Source organism: Primulina eburnea, chromosome 14, assembly GCF_022965805.1.
Source record: "Primulina eburnea isolate SZY01 chromosome 14, ASM2296580v1, whole genome shotgun sequence".
NCBI lineage: Eukaryota > Viridiplantae > Streptophyta > Magnoliopsida > Lamiales > Gesneriaceae > Primulina > Primulina eburnea.
In genome coordinates this window covers 21,352,331-21,371,126 of record NC_133114.1, presented here as the reverse complement: position 1 = coordinate 21,371,126, position 18,796 = coordinate 21,352,331, and the positions used below count along the sequence as shown (strand labels likewise).

At 35.6% G+C, this 18,796-nt stretch overlaps 2 protein-coding genes across 2 annotated transcripts; one reads left to right on the top strand and one right to left on the bottom strand.

The window, feature by feature from the left end:
• Window positions 1-1,478: 1,478 nt before the first annotated feature.
• Window positions 1,479-8,932, bottom strand: LOC140811661 (probable acyl-CoA dehydrogenase IBR3). The gene is made up of 17 exons (XM_073169691.1): window positions 8,561-8,932; window positions 7,644-7,778; window positions 7,362-7,502; window positions 7,105-7,236; window positions 6,806-6,991; window positions 6,580-6,657; window positions 6,367-6,486; window positions 5,880-5,978; window positions 5,645-5,759; window positions 4,404-4,666; window positions 4,062-4,256; window positions 3,354-3,496; window positions 2,643-2,727; window positions 2,354-2,563; window positions 2,114-2,266; window positions 1,890-1,994; window positions 1,479-1,802 (listed from the first exon to the last, which is right to left on the bottom strand). The coding sequence occupies exons 1-17, from the start codon at window positions 8,693-8,695 to the stop codon at window positions 1,611-1,613; spliced, it is 2,487 nt and encodes an 828-aa protein (XP_073025792.1). The 5' UTR covers window positions 8,696-8,932; the 3' UTR covers window positions 1,479-1,610.
• Window positions 8,933-15,515: 6,583 nt separating this feature from the next.
• LOC140811251 (uncharacterized) lies at window positions 15,516-16,498 on the top strand. Its single transcript, XM_073169120.1, has 2 exons — window positions 15,516-15,796; window positions 15,875-16,498. Exons 1-2 carry the CDS (start codon window positions 15,704-15,706, stop codon window positions 16,496-16,498), a joined length of 717 nt encoding a protein of 238 aa, XP_073025221.1. The 5' UTR covers window positions 15,516-15,703.
• Window positions 16,499-18,796: the final 2,298 nt, after the last annotated feature.

Here is an 18,796-nt window from a genome sequence, read left to right as displayed (position 1 = left end):
TAGGAGTGTATATGTAAAAATATATCAATACTTGTAATTAAAATAGACACGACTTTATTTTAAAAAATCAATAAACTGTTTGGTTAGCTTAAACAAATTAATTGCAAATAAATATTAATCTAATCACCGAATCGAGAAAATATTAATTAGAGAAAATATCTAGAGGAGTTATTTCACTAAATCTTCATGATAATTATTCTCGGTTGAATATATATTCATGAATTCGAATTATTTAATGGCCAAGTACACTTAATTATTTTATTTCTCCTTTCCAAGTGACGAATAAATTGTATCATTTTGGATCCAAACATTTCTAATAAAAATCTTAATTTAAATGACAAATGCAAACGATGTTTTTACCTAGGCCTCGCTTAAGTTTTACGCCTTCCGAACGATATAACCATTTGACAATGTGCCTCTAGTGATCTATAATCCTAGTCCTTCTCCCGAGTTATAGAATTAATCAGACAACAAACAATTCATGGACAGTAAATTATAGTCGAATAAGAACAAAGAAACACAATTAAACCAAAAAGAATTCAATCATATAAACAACCACATCAAATTATCGGATCTACAAAGCTACGTCATCCTCTAAAATGAAAAATTAGTTCATAACGAAATCTAAACAACACATAGGATATCTTCACCCGTAGGCAAACAGTGAATCTCCGACTCCAATGTATTTGCTCATATGTATTTCGAAACTACACCCAACCTCGTCATCTCATGACCCTCAATGGAGTCGGTAAACGGATCAAAGCGCATATTAATACGTATAGCCCCTACATTTTTCTAGGTCAAATGACTAATGATGTACAACCATCACCGCAGACTATTCCACTCGATAAGTGAGAATCATTTGGACAGTCTTAGGGAGGGTTGTTTAGTGTATCATCATATGATCACTCATCTGTATGAATGGATATCTTCATGCCTTTGCTAATGAAACATGTAGTTTACATCACAGATGCTACTCTCGAGCTCAAGCGACCTTTATCCTTATTTTAGGCGGCTGATTCGACTTGAAACCTGTTTAGAATATATGGTACAGTTCATAATGAGTTTCATTATCTTACGTTGTGATGCAGATCTCATAGTACTTATTGTACATTCAAGGACTTTATCTATACAGTTTGCATGAGTATAAAAATAATACACAATGGCACAATTGAATAAAATCGTAAAATATTATTAAAATAAAGATCATTTTATATTAGAGCCAATAAAAGCTCAAACTATAAGTTGGCTTGCTGAGCATTTACTCTAACAATTTGTCCTTATTTTATGTGGATGAATCGGCTAGGAACATATTTAGAATATACAGTACATGCATGATAAATTTTACGATCAACCTTGCAAAATTTACCTCATTGTACTAAAATATATTCATGTTCTTTATCTATGTAGATTGAATACGTATACAGATAAATAAATGTCATAATTAATATATATACAGATAAATAAATGCATAGCTATTGTTACATCTTACAAGGACAAGACAGGATTTCATTTATTTATTTTTCTTGTACATTATATAATGTCCAAAACACCCATCACCCCAAATAAAAAAAAAACAGATGGAAACTTTGGATAACACACAAATTTTGTCAAAGCTTGGCTCTTCTAAGTTCTAATTTTGCAATAGTTCCCAAGTGGACTTCATCAGGACCATCGGCAATTCTCAAAGTTCTAGAAGTAGCCCAGAGATGAGCTAGAACTGTATCTCCCGATAAACCAGCGGCACCATGAACTTGCATCGCCATGTCAAGAACCTTCAGTGCCATATTGGGAGCCGCAACCTGTTTAATGACATATATATAAAGTACAAAAAAAAATAAGAAAAATTGTTCAATCCTCAACTCCAAAAGTAGAATGAGCAGAAATACCTTGGCCATGGCAATTGTGCCGCGAGCCTTAATGTTTCCAAGACGATCGAGCTGGTCTGCAGCTTCCAAAACCAGTAATCTGGTTCTCTCTAGCTCTATACGGCACTGCACATACATTAAATATTTAACAGGTCGGGGTTAAAGTTCGACAACAGAGATGGAATACCAGGCCCATACTTGGGCACTATAAGTGCTGTTGGTTTGACTGGTCATATAACACCAACCTTGGCAATATCTGAAAGAAAAGATCCATGCTCAGCAATAAATTTTTCGAAAGCTTTTCTCCGAAGTGCCCTCTCAATCATCAACTGCATGCCTCGCTCAGCAGCACCAATCAACCTCATGCAATGGTGTAATCTTCCGGGCCCCAGCCTACCCTGTTATTGAAGAGTAAAAACAAAGCAAAGAACAGTTGATAAGCCATCTCCCACAATCTGATAAGTAACTCATATAGACCATTTTACCTGAGCAATTTCAAATCCACGCCCCTCTCCAAGTAGGATATTATTGGTTGGGACACATACATTTTCAAACGATATTTCTGCATGCCCATGAGGTGCGTCATCAAATCCAAACACTGTCAATGACCGCTTAATGTGCACACCAGGGGTATTAATGTCCACTAAGATCATAGACTGTTGTCTATGTTTCGGGGCATTGAAGTCAGTTTTCCCCTGTATTTCTAAAATTAGCCCCCACTAATCCAAACATCAACTTCAAACAACAAAGTGGATATGGATAATCATGACTGACCATGAGAATAAGGATTTTACACCTAGGATCCATGGCTCCACTAGTCCACCACTTTCTGCCATTGATAATGTACGAGTCTCCACGTCTGCTCAGGACATCGACAAATATAGAACAATATTTTTTGTTGAAGTTAATCAAACAAAATCTTGTGGCACAGAGATATTCATTTGCTAAGATATTTGGGATTAAAAGGGGAACAAGGGCAAAAACAAAACACAGTTTTCGGGAAATTTGAAATGCATCACTATCCAATGCGGAAAAAGGTCAAAATATTGGCCAATCAATTTGAACTTCAATGGTTCCCACAGTTCCAAAATAAGTTCAGTGGATTTGTGCATGATTTCAATTTCTCCATTTTACTATCCATCTGAATAAATTTTCATTTCTAAAGGATAAATATCTTTCATCAGCGCATATACTGGATCATATTTGAATTGAATAACCTGATATATGAGGCTATAGAGGATCATTATGCATTTTGCTATCCATCTAAATAAATATTCGGTTCTAAAGGAAAAATATCTATAATCAGCACATGTATTGGATCATATTTGAATTGAATCACCTGATTTATGAGCCTATAAGGATCATTATGCATTTTACTATCCATCTGAATAAATGTTGATTCCAAAGGATAAATATCTTTCAATTTTTTCCAACCAAATCAATGTTGGCATTTAAGATAATTTTTCCAAGTTGTAGTCACTGTACCTTGCAATAGAACACTCTATATTTGTTGCATCAGATGATGCAACTTGCGGTTCGGTCATTGCAAATCCAGATCGGATAGTTCCTTCAAGCAAGGGTACAAGCCATTGTCGGAGTTGTTCAGCATTCCCATAGCGCATTAGCACCTAGAAGAAGAAGGGATGACATAATAGAACAGAAATCAGGATAAGAGAGTATGATATCATTCTTCAACACATAATATATACTCAAGTGGGACATACTCGGATTTATTATAATTATTATAGCAGAAGAGAAAATCCTCAAGGCCAATAAAGTGCTCTCGGCTTGGACGTATATCAATTCTATTGTACGTTCGTACTTAATTTGGGGCAAAGCATGATATCACAGGTAGTTTTTTAACAGTGCTGCAATTGGAATTTATTATCATACACGTAAATGTGTGCGTGTGTGTGTGTGTGTGTGTGTAGTTGGCCGAACAGTGCTACAATTGGGATTTATTACCAATTATATAATTATAAATATAGTATATACATCTACACACATACATATGTATACACTATACATATGTGTATGTAAATAATTTACAGAAAACCAAATCTTTAAGGCCAATAAAGTACTCTTGACTTGGGTGGATGTCAAATCTAAGTATGGTATTACTTTTGGTGAAAAGCATGGTATCACAGATAGGCAACATTGCTGCAATTGACCATAATCATAGCTTGTCCTGACCTCCATATTTCCCGTGTCCGGTGCGCCACAATTAAAAATCTGAGGGGCCCAGACCGAACGGCCCATTATCTCACAAAGATATCCATACTCAAGGTTTGATAAACCAGCACCCAGTAATTCATCGAATGCCTTGTCGACAGGGGCATCCCTTTTTTGGCCAGAAATGATTTGCTTAACTCTTGCCGCACTATCAACCTGCAGAAAAAAATCAAATAATTTTCGAAAAGAATTTAAAGAATACAGCCAATAATGTATGCTATAACTAAGAAAATAGAGGTATATAAGATGTTTTGAAGTTGTCAAGTTAAATGAAATGATAAAATAACATAGGATATTACACACAGGTATCCACATGTTCCACAGCCCTTCCTTTCTTGCAAGCTCCTTTAACCTCTCCTCTTCGGGGTGAATAGACCATCGCATCTCAGATTGTGCAAGTTCATAGAACTTGTGTTCCATTGGGTATATATGATCCTCCATAAACCTAATCAATCTTTTCCTCAACTCTTGGACCTTTTGATTCGGCACAAACCCGCCTCCACTGGAACGAGGACCATCTTTTTTTCTTTTTCCAAGCTGTTGTGAAAGTTCTTGACCAACTGATTCTGTTTAAATGTACGTAAGACAACACTTCAGAAGGGTTTGAGAATGAAATAAATGAAGTTTTTAAAATTTCTTTTCTGGCTATAACCACATATTCTTCAGATTTCACAACTTAACAAACCAGAATCGCTAACATCTAAAGACTGAAGAAATTTATGTGGAAAGTTATAATGTTTCACAAAAATCTAAAGCACAGCAAGTAAACCTCTAACGTCACAAATCTTCCAAACAAAACCAATCAGTGTCACTAACGTCTATAGAGTATGAAGAAAATTATGTGAAAACATTTCACCATACTATAACAAGTTTTCAGAAGCATCGCAAGAAACCTTTGACGTCATAAATCTTTCAAACTAATTGTACTTTCGTCTAAGACACGGATGCAAGAATCAAAAAAATAGACAGAGTAGCTAAATTTTTTTGAATATCGAAAAAATTCACTCTATATCATCAACTGTACTGGGCATAGAACTAGACCTTTAAAGCTTGGGAAATCATGATAGTGAAAAAGGTTAATTTTGCTTACATATTAGACAGACCATTCAGAAATAATTGTTCAAGTCTTTGCAGTTGAACTTTCTGTTGAACCTATACTAGATTGGGTTAGCCTATGCAATACCTAATCAAGTCTCTAGGCTTGACAGAGCTTCATTGCATTGAGAATTTTCTTCCCGTACTTAAACTATTCTTTGGTTTGAATTTGGAAATTCATGCCTCATATGATTAATAATATTACCTCTCAAGTTGGAAAAAGAAAAGGAAAAAAAGAACAGGAAAATCAGGTTAGCAGTTCATCCAACCTCTCTTCCACATAGTAAAAGAATCCAGAGCTAAGAAGATGAATCTGATCACTTGATGCAGTGGAACAAAAGCGTCAGGGAGGGAAAAGTAAATTGACAAAACATAATAGTCCTTATACCAAATTTCCAGACCAGGTAAACCTAAACATCAAAGAAAAATATAATAGGAAATGAGTTCACCTGGTGGATGCTGGGGAATAACAGAATCTCTATCAATAAAGGCCCAGGCAATTTCAACCATAGCATCACCCTTCTGCCCAGCGTGACGAGCACGCTCTCCTCCTGAAGCATTTCCCTAAAAGAAGATGGTTGCAACAAGAATAGATTGACGGTATCCCACACAAAAAATCTTTGAAATTGAATCAGTTAAAAAACAGATCATGAACACTGGCTAGTCAAGTTTTGCAGTTGATACCAAGATCCATCTACAGTGTACTCCAGCATAGATAGAAGCCCCACGAAACAAAGAAAAGGCAATATAAAACTTCCATTGAGAGGCTGGCCATGGTTTTCCCTGCGATGAAATCATCAATCAGGGAGTTCTCAAATCTTAATAAAAGTAGTAACCGCTGATAGCAGCTAGTAAATTGTATAGCAGTCTTAAACTCTCCAATGTATTTCAGAAGCTGTGAAAGCTAAATGGTAGTGCAAATGACCGTAAACACCCTTCAATAATATATAGTACAATGCTTCATCAAAACCATATCATAATCTTATAATAGTTGTGTTTCATATGCACTTGAGATTCTTAATATTGAATTGTTAAAGATTTTTTCACTTTTTTTTATAAATAGAGACAATACTTTTAAAAATTAAAGATATGCTGATGGTGATGCATCGAAGTATCTAGAGCAAGATTTGATACAAGTGCTAAAAATTAATAATCGTCAAGTAAGTCTTACAGCTGCAGCACAATAATATGCAAGATACTCGGCTAGTGAAGGTATTCCATCAGGTATCCCAGACGATTCAAGACCCTCATGCTCTTTTAATTTGTCCAAAGAAATATCTACAATGTAATGCTGTGATGAAATGGAGAAAAATAAACATCATTAGAATGCTGATGTTTTTTCAGGACTAAACATCATTGCAAGAGTCGCAGTGGGCTTGAGTACCAAACAGCTGTAGGCAAGATCACACATTTGATTGCCTAGAGTAGATAGCTCCCAATCTAGAATGCCAATGACTCGATCCTGCAGCAACAAAATATTAAAAACTTTAATTGTTTCCATAAAAATCTTATAGTACAGTTTTGAATTTGTTTAGGTACAAAGGTAACGTGATTGTATGATTGTATGAGCAAGGGCACATACACAACGTATCATAAATCAAACCACTTACTTCAGTGGGATGGAATACAAGATTATCAATTCGAAAGTCGCCATGGACTAAACCTGCTGCTGTTCCTGAGACGTCGTCAAGAGGAATGTTCTGACGCAACCAGTCAATAAGGTTCAACATTCTTGGATTTCTGTAAGATTTACCCTCACCAGTAGAAACAAGATACTGTTTGGACCATCGCTCGACCTAAATAAAGTCAAATATTTCATTAACTAGTTGTTGCATGTGCATCAACATGAACTAGGGAATTGCAACCATTAAGATTAACAAAAACACCAAGCAAAAATGTGATTACCAACCTGCCTTTTACAATAGTTGTTTGGTTTGCCAAAGCTATGTAGACCAATGGCACCAACATCAACAGAATGTAGAGATGCCAAAACTTCAGCAGTTTCCTTATATAATGCTCTCCTTTGCTTTGGTTCTATACCCTAATCAATGAGATTAAAAAAAATTAAAGCTTCCATGCTCATGTGCCATTATAAAAAACACTAATCTTCCCTGAAATCTTTCCAAATGACTAGGGAAATGGCATGAGAAAGACTGAGATTCATACTGGGAGCTTGGGGTCTATATATATGCGTCCTTCCAGGTACTCCATAATATAAAATGGAGTCCCGATAATCCTCGAATCAGCACACAAACAGTAAACTTTAGGCACTGGTACCAGTGAATGAGTACCCAAAGCATGCAAAACCTGAATACCGAAAGTCATTAATAAAATTGGCCAACCAATACTAGAAAAATAATGACCACATTAAGCTAATACATAGGACATGAGCAGTTCAAAAAATATGTTTCCGAAAAATTAACAAAACAAATATGGATTGAAAAGAACCTGAAATTCCCTCTCAACAGCATGAGCAGATTCAAGCAATTTTCCATGAGGTTTTTTTCTCATCACATACCGCTTCACGACAGATCCAGAATGGACTTCGATAAGAAACGTTGGATTTGACTGACCATGTCCAAACTGAATTTACAGAACAAAATGAAAATATACTAAAAAAATGAGGCTAGAGCTTCTTGAATTGTACTTAGAAAAAAAACTCAGTATCAACTTGAATGTCTCTGTCATTTATGAATTGATATGCTCGATATGAAACATAATGCAGAAATGCCTGCAAAATGTGAATTCATAGTTGCCTTAAATGAGTGTAAATTATGCCTCTATTCAGTTGAGTTGCAGCTTTGAAATGGTACCAAAATATTTAGATCGTATCTCATCATGTGATTCATCAAAATTTCACCAATCATACACAAAAATAAATTCAAACAACAAAAGTAACACAGAAACCATATTTTGCATTTTTTTCCTCTCCTAGTTCGTGGAACCATGTTAAGTTTTGAGAAATTACCCCAAAGCAAAAGTCTTTCAAATTATTACAACATCGTCACATATCAAATACCCACCTTCCATTCTAGCTTACTATTTTTTTCTTGCTCATCCACATAAACATATAAGTTCAATGAATTACGAAAGAAAAGGATGAAATATTCTTTCCTCTACAACCCAATTCCTAGTTTGAGTCTCTCATATACAACAACTCAATCAGACTCCTAAAAGGAAAACATCTTTACCAATTATCAAACTTTCGCCTCTCTTCCTTTACCTACATCTCATTTTACATATAATTAGCAACACGCTTCTAACACACCCAACGCCAAGAACTGCTTTCAGTCCCCGCATAAGGAAACTAAACACAAGCATCGAACTATATTAAAAAACAAGAACAAAACAAACGAAATGAAAACCTGAGAAACTTTAAACTCGGAAATAGGCTGAGGAAACCCATCAACATTAGCCATCGCATATCGAAGCAGAGCATCAGAGTCAAAGCTCTGGGCAGGGTCGATCTGCCCCACCATCTCGAATGTCCGCATCGCCATATTGACCAGGTTCAATCAGTGACGAATACCAGTTTATTCCGACAAAAAAAAATGGTGATTACAAAGAGAAGGCGGGCTCAACGGAACTTGTATCGGCCTTAACTATTTTCCTGGCTTCTTTGTTTGTCTTTGAGCTTATCGCCTTTTGAAATACCAATTATGTCCGGCTAATTTTTGAGAAAGACTATGCGGCAGTGTCGTGGCCGGCTGAGGTATATGCCGACGGTATACAATGTTATGGGACTTTATATTTATTAAAAAAATTAATTTTTAAGTTTAAAATATTTTTTTGATGAATCGTCTCATTTAGTATTTAAGATAAGATATTTAAATTTGATTTATTTTTGTATATTTGACATCGACACCAATTATTCTATTTTTAAATGGTAATAATTTTTCTTGTAAATCACTGCTAACAAATCTTTCTTCTATTATGATCACAAATTTTATTTCTCGTATAGATTGCCATAGAGATCTAAACGGAATTTCAGAAATCCGGTGGTGATATGGTGGAAAGAAGTGGCTGAAAATATTTTCTCCAAAATATAGGGTGGTCGATTTTTCTTGTGAGAAAATAGATGAGGAATTATTTGGTGGACATAAATTTGTGTGTAAAATTTATGTTATTTCATATAATTTTTAATAAAATATTTATAAGTTTCAATTTCTGATCAAATCAAAAATCCAACTTGAATTTTATTCCGAAAAGCATTTTGTATGATAGGGACCCAAGGTTTGTTCCGATTCTGGAAATATTTGCAGGAAGATATGGGTAACAAGATCACTCTTAGCATGGCTTGTCATTTCCAAACTGATGGACAAACTAACAAAAAATATAGACTTTTAAAGATATGCTTAGGACATGTACCATAGACTCCAGAGGAAATTTGAGTAATCATCACCCCTTGATTGAGTACCGATAACAATAGTTATCTTGGAATTATTGAAATGACTCCTTACATGACCATGTATAGAAAAAAGTGTAAGTCACCTCTATACTAGGATTAAATCGGAGAAAAATCTATCATGGTATCTGAAATGTTCATCTAACGTACCGTATTTTCATACTTAAAAAAAATGCGGAAGAATTAAAAATTTTCTTAAATGTAAACGTTCATACGGTCGTCACTCAACATTCATAAAAATAGATCTCAAAATCATCCGTCATCAACAAAATTTTTGCTAAAAGAAACTGCCTCAAAATATTTCGCATCCAGATATTTAAAAATCAGAGTATTTTGAAACTTTGCATAAAACGTAAGCATTGCGGTCCTCGGTTCTAGCCTTCCACTCAGTCCAAGCCTGCCCCTTGGTCGCCACCTCCTGTCTCCTCAACATAGTCACCTGCATCGATCAAGTCTAGTGAGTCTAAAGACTCAACACGTATAAACTGGGATAACGAGTACTACGTAATAAAATCGCATGCAACTTTAAAAATAGGACATACATAACTTGAGGCTTGAACTTGCATAATAAACTTGGACATACGTACGTACATAACTAGACGTGTCATCAACATAAACTTTCATAAACATACTGCATACTTGAACATACGTAACTTCATCATTTTCGTAGAGGATGTTCCAAAGCAAGTGACCCATACATAATAAACGCCTGATCAGACAAACCACAGTATTGGGCTGACAGGGACGTATCCACTGCCACATACATGAGATCCCTGTTCATAATTTAACGGGCTGGTTGGTCCCCGTTCATAATTTAACGCTTTCCAACCATGATCTAACACGTTCATAATTTAACGGGGTGGAGAGGTCCTCGGCCACGTTCACCGACTTCCAAACCCATTCATAATTTGGTCACAAGACATTTAGCATACCCCAAAAACTTAAAATATTTTCTTGCACGTCATACATACTTACTGGGCGTTGAGAGATTCGTTGGACTTCGATCGGGGCCGTTGCTGCACATACTAACATGAATTCACATACGTAACTTGCATAACTTAGACGTAGGTAATCATGCTTACTTACGAGTTCGTTCAATTACCTAGGACGTTCTAAAATTCCCATGGCTCGACCTTGTAAATCATTGCACTAGACCAAGATATCGAACCTCAAACATGTTATAATTTTACTCCCAAAATATGAAGGACATGGACCCCGTGCCTACATCCGTGTAGGGGTCCGTATAGGCTCGGGTGAAAAGGTTCGGAAAGAAGGGTGGACACGCACCCCGTGTCAGGGTCCGTGTGGAGGTCCGTGTAGACTATGGAAAAAGACACCGAGGAGAAACAAAGGCACGGACCCCGTGTCAGGGTCCGTGTACGGGTCTGTGTACCTACTGTGATCGCGAACTTACGGAAATTATGTACATGCTTTGCTCAACTATCTAGACTCGGTTGCACGGACTATGAATCGACACCCCGAGACCCATCCTAGCATACTATAACATCAAATCACTTTTGTACAACATCTCAAGCAACGATGTTCACCCTATGGTACATACAAGTCAAAAACGTGGTAATTGACACCAACTCGATTCCTACGACTACTAAAGTGCTCGAGTACCTATCAACACTAAACGACGTATCAATTAACATCCCAACATCATACTAATCATACCTAGACACAGCAACTATCACCCGTCGATCCCCAACGAAGCCTGCAACATAAAAACTTCAAGAACACAATTTTCGTAAAAGTCGCAGTTTGAGCAGTCCCACGAAAAACGTCATAACTCACTCAATTTTCATCCAAAAATCTCGAATTTTATATCAGATCGAAGGCATCGAAAAGTTCTACAATTTTCTAGTTTAAAGTTTTCTCAATATCCCGACGAAAAAGTCGCAGTTTTAACCATAACAGTAAAAACGTAAATTTCATATCTAAAAAGGGTTTCAAAAGTGATTTAAACATGATTGCTCAAACTTCTACACCACATACACATGGTTTTACGCATAAATAACAATGCACGTATAATATGACATGATCGATGCATCAAGAACAGAATATACGTGTCTTTTGATATCAAACGTTACCGAAACGGCGATACCGAAGCGGAGAAGGAGCGAGGCTTGATCCGGGACGAATGTGGCACCGTTTTCTTGCAATAAAATCCACCGAAACTTGCTGGAAAATAAAGGGGGAGGGGGCGGCTGCTTCTAGGCTAAGAACCCTAGTTTTTGCTCTCAAAGAATAATAAAATTTTGAATGATAGAGTGTGTGTGTGTGTGTTTAGGCGCATACTAGTGTGTGTAAAAGTGTGTAATGAGTGTGTGAGGCGTGTGTTTTAATATAATTAGGAGACTAATTTGCTTAATTAATAATTACAAGTTAATAAAATAGTGCACCACTAAACATCCTAATAACATATCCTAATTTTAAATAAAATGCTTACTTCTCATCTTTAAAAGTTTTCAAACTTTAAAATGTCTAAATTAATAATTTATCCTTTAACCTGCTAAAATGCTACTTTTAAAAAAGGTTTGAACTCTTAAAATTACTAACTACATATTTTAGGCTTAAAAATGCTAAAACTCAATAAATTATTTAAAATGCCCACAAACTCAACTTAAAATAAAATACCATCTTTTGAAATTGCCAAAGATCGTCACCGGGTCTTTACCTCAATCTCGCCTCGAATGATCGCCTGAAACATGAAACTCGAAAGACATTATAACGTGCATCACATAAACGTAATTAATTTAAAATAATGCATTTTCATAAATTATGCATGGCTAAAACTCATTTAAAATTAATTAAATGATTTAATAATCAAATGAATGCACGGGTTATACGTGTACTGAATTTGGGCACTACAGTTCAAATAATTGTTGATAAAGTAGTTATCATCTGGGATAAACTCAAGGAAGCACAAGATTGACAAAAAAGTTGGGCTGATTTGAAAAGAAGAACGTTGGAGTTCGAAGATGGTGAACAACGCTATGTGATCTCACCTATGAAGGGAGTAGTCAGATTCAGCAAATCCGGAAAGTTGAATCCAAGATATGTCGGATCTTTTGAGATTTCGGGAAATTCAGAACCTTATCTTGTCGACTGACCTTGCCACCAGACATTTCAAGAGTTTATAATATATTCCACATTTCACAACTACAAATATAAATCTTAGACCCAATCCATATTCCTAAAGTCGCACTATTGTTAATGGAAGGAAACTTTAACGAAAAAATTAAATATGAAGAAGTCCAAATCTGTATATTGGATACCAGAGACCAAATTCCGAGATGTCAGATCATCTCATACGTCAAAATTCAATGGTATACCATACTAAACGAGAAGCACCATGGGAGCTAGAAGAGAAGTTGCGTAACCTTCACCTTTTTTAAGATCAAGCAAACTCATGTTTTGGGGATGAAACTTCCCATAAAGAGGGTGTGATGTGAGTACTCAGATTTTCGAATAAAATCATGAAAGCAATAAAAATCTATATTTGTAGCTCAAACTTACCAATTAAAAACTCAACTTTAGACATAAACTTTCAGCTCAAAAAGCTCAAGGAGTTTACTCAAAAGAAATCGATGTAATCCAAACCACAAGGACCGAAGTGTAAGACCATCTCCAACCCACTGCACTACATTCTGCACTATATTCTGCACTACAATAGTATAACACTAAATTCATCTCCAACCTATATACACTACATTCTACACTAAAAAAGAATATTCTCAGAATATTCTTATAATATTAATTTTAATTCAATAATAACTATTTATAACTCCATTACACAATTATACATAATAAATATAATTATATTATTTCATTATTTATTAGAAAATCGATTAATTATTTTATATAAATAAAATAATTATTTAATGATACAAATATTTTATTTCAATATAATTATTGAAAACGATATAAATATTTATTTCAAGAATAAAATATAATACAAGCATAACATTATATATAAGATAAAAAACATTGAAAATGATACAAATATTTATTTTAAGAAATAAATACGATACAAGCACAATATTAAATATTAGAATTACTATATTCTTCCCATAAGTGCTCAATTAACGCATTTTGTAGTTCATAGTGAGCATCTCTGTTTTTTATTTTCTTATACCGAGAGAGAAATTCTTCGAATCTTGTACTTTCGTCATTGACCACCATTTCCACATCGGCAAGCGGTGCTTCCCTTGCATCTTCAATTGGTGCACTGAGGTCACGTTCATCTTCAATAATCATCTTGTGCATGATAATGCATGCTGTCATTATATCATGCAAATTGTTTTTACGCCACGAATGTGCTGGATTTGCCACGATTGCAAATCGAGATTGAAGAACACCAAATGCTCGCTCCACATCTTTCCTACACGACTCTTGTTTCATAGCAAAATATCTTTTTTTCGGTCCAAGTGGGTTACTGATAGTTTGCACAATAGTTGACCACTTTGGGTAGATACCATCTGCTAGGTAATAGCCAGTATTATATTCTTTGCCATAAATAGCATAATTGGCAGGAGGAGCAATGCCTTGAGCCAAATTTGAAAATATATTGGATGCCTCTAAAACATTGATGTCATTATTTGATCCAGGCATACCAAAATATGCGTGCCATATGCAAAGATCATAATCGGCCACTGCTTCTAAAATAATTGTTGGAGACCCACTTCGACCTGAATATTGCCCAGCCCAAGCAGTAGGACAGTTCTTCCACTTCCAATGCATACAATCCAGACTTCCCAACATTCCTGGAAAGCCTCGTTGTTTACCAATATGCAAGAGTCGAGCAACATCGTTGGCTGTTGGAGCTCGTAAGTACTGGGCTCCAAAAACTTCCACCACTGCTCGACAAAACCGTTGCAAGCATTCAATTGCAGTTGACTCTCCTATTTTGATGTATTCATCGGTCGCATTCGCGGCCATGGCATATGCTAACATTCGAATTGCAGCTGTTGCTTTCTGATTAGTTGATAACCCTAGTCGTCCCAAGCCATCACTGCGTTGTATGAAGTAGCTATCATGATTCTTGACACCATCCACAATGTGAAGGAATAGATGACGAGACATCCGAAATCGTCGTCGAAAAATACCTTCATGAAATCTGGGATGTTCAGCAAAATAGTCGTTGAACAAATTCTGATCGGCTATTTCTCTATCGCGGTGAATTACAATGTGACCTGGAATGGATCCTCTTCTCGGAACTTCGTTAACTTGTTGATTGATGTAGGTGTATAGTATCGTATTGCGTGCATGAATATGGCTAATGATTGCTCCTTGAATCTCATCAATGGTTTTGTGATGATCAAATAATTAGTTATTTCATCTTCATTATCGGATAATGACGATGAGCCTGATGAAGAATTCATTTTTTTAATATAAATTGTTTGAAAAATGTATACCACGAATTAGAGTTTATATAGAATTTATTACGATAATATGGATGAGATTTCCTATCTCGAAATCTTTCCATCCATAGAATTAGATTTCATTAGATAAGGAATCTCATCCAATGGCATATATCTCTTACCATGTGACTCAACGGTCACGAGGAAAGCAGAACTGCAATTTGAGTTTGTCCACTAGTTATTAATGAATAAAGAAAGGTATATAGTAATAGAATTTGGTGTTTGATAAAAGAATTCTACCAAATAAATAACTTTTAAAATGTCAGGCATTTGCTTTTGGTGATCTCATCCTTGTACCATCCGTAGGATTAGATTTTGGTAATCTCATCCGACGGATGGCACACAGATGAGATTTCAATGGCTGATATCCATCGAAATCTAATCAAACAACTATCATTTCTTTTGCATATTTTCTAAAGATAATCCGAAATACTATAAATAGTAACATTTATATTCAAAACATATCAATACACCTATAAGCATAAGAAAGTTCAAGAAAGAACTACACCGTTGATGAAGATAAGTTTTTGTGTCATATTTATCTTGATGTTTCACAGGATCCCATTATAGGTATAAGTCAATCGAGAACTCAATTCTGGTCTCGGGTTGCTGAGAAATACAACAAAGAAAGAAGAAGTGATTTATATCCACGACCTCAAAGATCAGTTGAGAAGCGCATGGGAAACATCCTCACTTCTGTTGCCCGTATGAGAGGATGCATTCGACAAATTGAAAACCTCAAGCCTAGTGGTGCATCTGAACAAGATATCGTAAGTTATTTTTTTAAAAAAAGTTATGAGTCATTCACATTCAAATTTCTTAACTAAATTTTAATGGTTTTTATGTAGATGAACCGCGCAAAAGTACTGTATGTACAAGACAGTAAAGATAACAAACCATTTTCATTTGATCATGTGTGGGATATTGTGAAGGATTGTGAAAAAATTTCAGGAGATAAAATTTTGATAACCAAAAAATCTAAACTACGTGCTACTAATCTGGATACTTCACAGCCTGATACTCCAGCTGAAGAATCGCCACAATCAGGTTCACCTAGCTTCTCTGCATTTGCAATGCATTTAAATGACGACAATATTGATGACAGTTTTCAAAGGCCAATTGGAGTGAAAAAAGCCAAATTGAAGAAGAAAATAGATGAAGATATTTCTCAAATTCAGCGTACAATGGAAGAACAACATCGCGAACTTTTGGATGTTTTGAAACAAGGAACCGTTGAAAGGCAACAAAATTATGACCTTCAAAGGATGAAACTTCAACAAGAGGAAAGAAAAATGGAGGATAGAATTTTATACAAAGATTTGAGCAAAATCATTGATCCAAATTTGCGTGAATACACTAGAACTCAACAAGAAAAGATTTGGCAAAAGAGACTTCAAGCTGAAAATCGAGACAACTTTGGATCTTATTTTGGCGATATTGGAGTATCAGGATCTGGTTTACCAGATTACTAAATATCATTTAATAAATTTTATTATTTGTATCGTAATTTTGTTGTTTGTTTGTTGATGTTTTTAAAATTATTTCGTATTATGTTGTAAAATGTATCATTTTAATGTACTAGTAATATAATTTGGTTGTTTATTAAATTAATTTAATATCTATTAAATTTTTAAAAAAATTTAAATTAATATTTAAGTTTCAAGAGGAAATTATTTTAAAAATTTAAAAAATAAAAATAGTAATTATATAATTAATATATAATAAAATATTAAATATTTATAATTATTTAAAATCAAATAAAAAAATTAAAAAAGAAATAAAAGAGATGTGGCGCAGAACTTTGTACTGCGCCACATCTAGAGTGGGTTTTAGGACAACTCCAGTCCAGCACCATTTTTGGTGCTGGATTGGAGTGAAAAACCTTGCTCCACAATGGAGCAACTCCATTGTGGAGCAAGGGTTGGAGTTGCTCTAATGTCCGAAAATTTAATCCTATTAATCTGTAATTATTGATTTATAATTTGATATGATTATAAGAGGATTAATCGGGACACGAAATAAGACTACATGTGAAAACGTATTGTAACGTCCCGAAAATTTAAAAGGTCACGTAAACCACATGCATGCAAGTTATTAAATTTATTTGGTATTTTATTAAATTGTTTTAAAGTTTTAAATGTATTTTTATTTCATTAATTTGAGTTTAAATATTTTTAGGCATTTTATGCATAATTCGTGCATGGTAGAATTTAATTCATGAAATTTTAAAGGTTCATTCATTAAAGATTTTTAAGTTTCATTTCGCGCACGAACGAGGAGCGGAGACCGGGAGATTTTCAAGAAAATTATTTTAATTACACGATTAATTTTTATTAATTAATATAAGATGTTTTAAAGTGTATTTTTCAAAAATGAGATTTTATTGGGTATTTTTACCCGCAGAATTTTATTTTATCCGGTACGTAAATTTTATTGTATCGGGGGACTTTTTGAGGGTTCGGTTAATATTTTCAAACTTTTTCCAACACAAAATATTTTTCGAGAGTATGTTTGGATTTAATGGATCTATTTTTTAGTTTATTGGACTTAAAACACTTTTTAAATTCTTAAAAGATCATTTAGGAACCATTATCTTTTTAATTAATTTCCTAATTAAATCCTAGGCTCCACTAAACTTATTATCATTCACCCAACACCCGACAACCCCTCATCCTTCATTATGTACGTGGGTTCAGTAGCATTTCCCCTCTTGAAATGCAATTGGTTGCTTCGTTTCATTTGTGCTTGTGAATTAATCCATCCGGTGTTCTTCCATTTCTCTTATCTTCAACCACTCCATTATCTTGGTTTCAGCAGCTCCGCCCATCCTCATTCTCGAAAAAACCAGCTGAAGGCTTCGACCATCTCTTGCTCTTGCAACAAAGTTCTCCGGCTTGATTCCTGACGTTCGTTCTTCGTCATTCTTGCGTAGGAATCACCAAGGCACGCATTGTATCATTATTTCTGCATCATTCACGTCATATATGTGCTGTCATGTGTGTTATGTTTATGCATTTTTCGGTATTGGCACGGCAAAGCTTTTATGCTCTTGGTTTGGCACGAAAACCGTATTTTATTGCATACATCTCACGTTTTTGTTACTATGGTGCAAGGGGCTGTCGAATTAAGGTCCTAAGGTGCTGAACATGTTGAGGATCGAGATGGCTATAAGCTGGAGTCGAGAAATTGAGAGCTGGTTGTAGGCCGAGAGTTGAGGTTTGAGGCGCCGTGTTGGTTGTGGGACTCGGTCTGGTGTATGGATCGGCTAAGGGCCTGGGGCTATGGTCTGGTGCGTGTCTAAGGGTCCTAGGATGAGTCTCTTTATGGTGGTTCATGGCCTGGAGCGGCAGCCAAGAGGCTGAACAAAGAAAGCTGCGGCTGTGCAATTTGGGTTCACGTAGAGCAAGTCACGGCTGTGGGGTTTGGGGTGGCTGCTGGACGGGGCCAGGGCATGGGGCAGTGTCTTTGGTCGTTCCTTATGGTCCTAGGGAGGGCCTGGTGGTGTTGGTTCAGGGCTGGGTTGGCTAGGGAAGGTGGCTGGACCAGCAAGCAACCAGCTGCACCAATGGGAGACGGGTTAGGCTAGTCACGGCTCTTGTTTGCTTTGGGGCTCAAGCATTAGTTCTGAGTTTGAAAGGGGTGTATCATGGTCTTAAGTTATGCCTAAGGGTTGGTTCTAGGGCCTGGTTCGGGTCCGGTTTGAGTCGGTTTAAGCATGAGAGTTGAATCAAGGAAAGATGGTGGCTAAGGCTTTCGGGTTAGCGCATGCT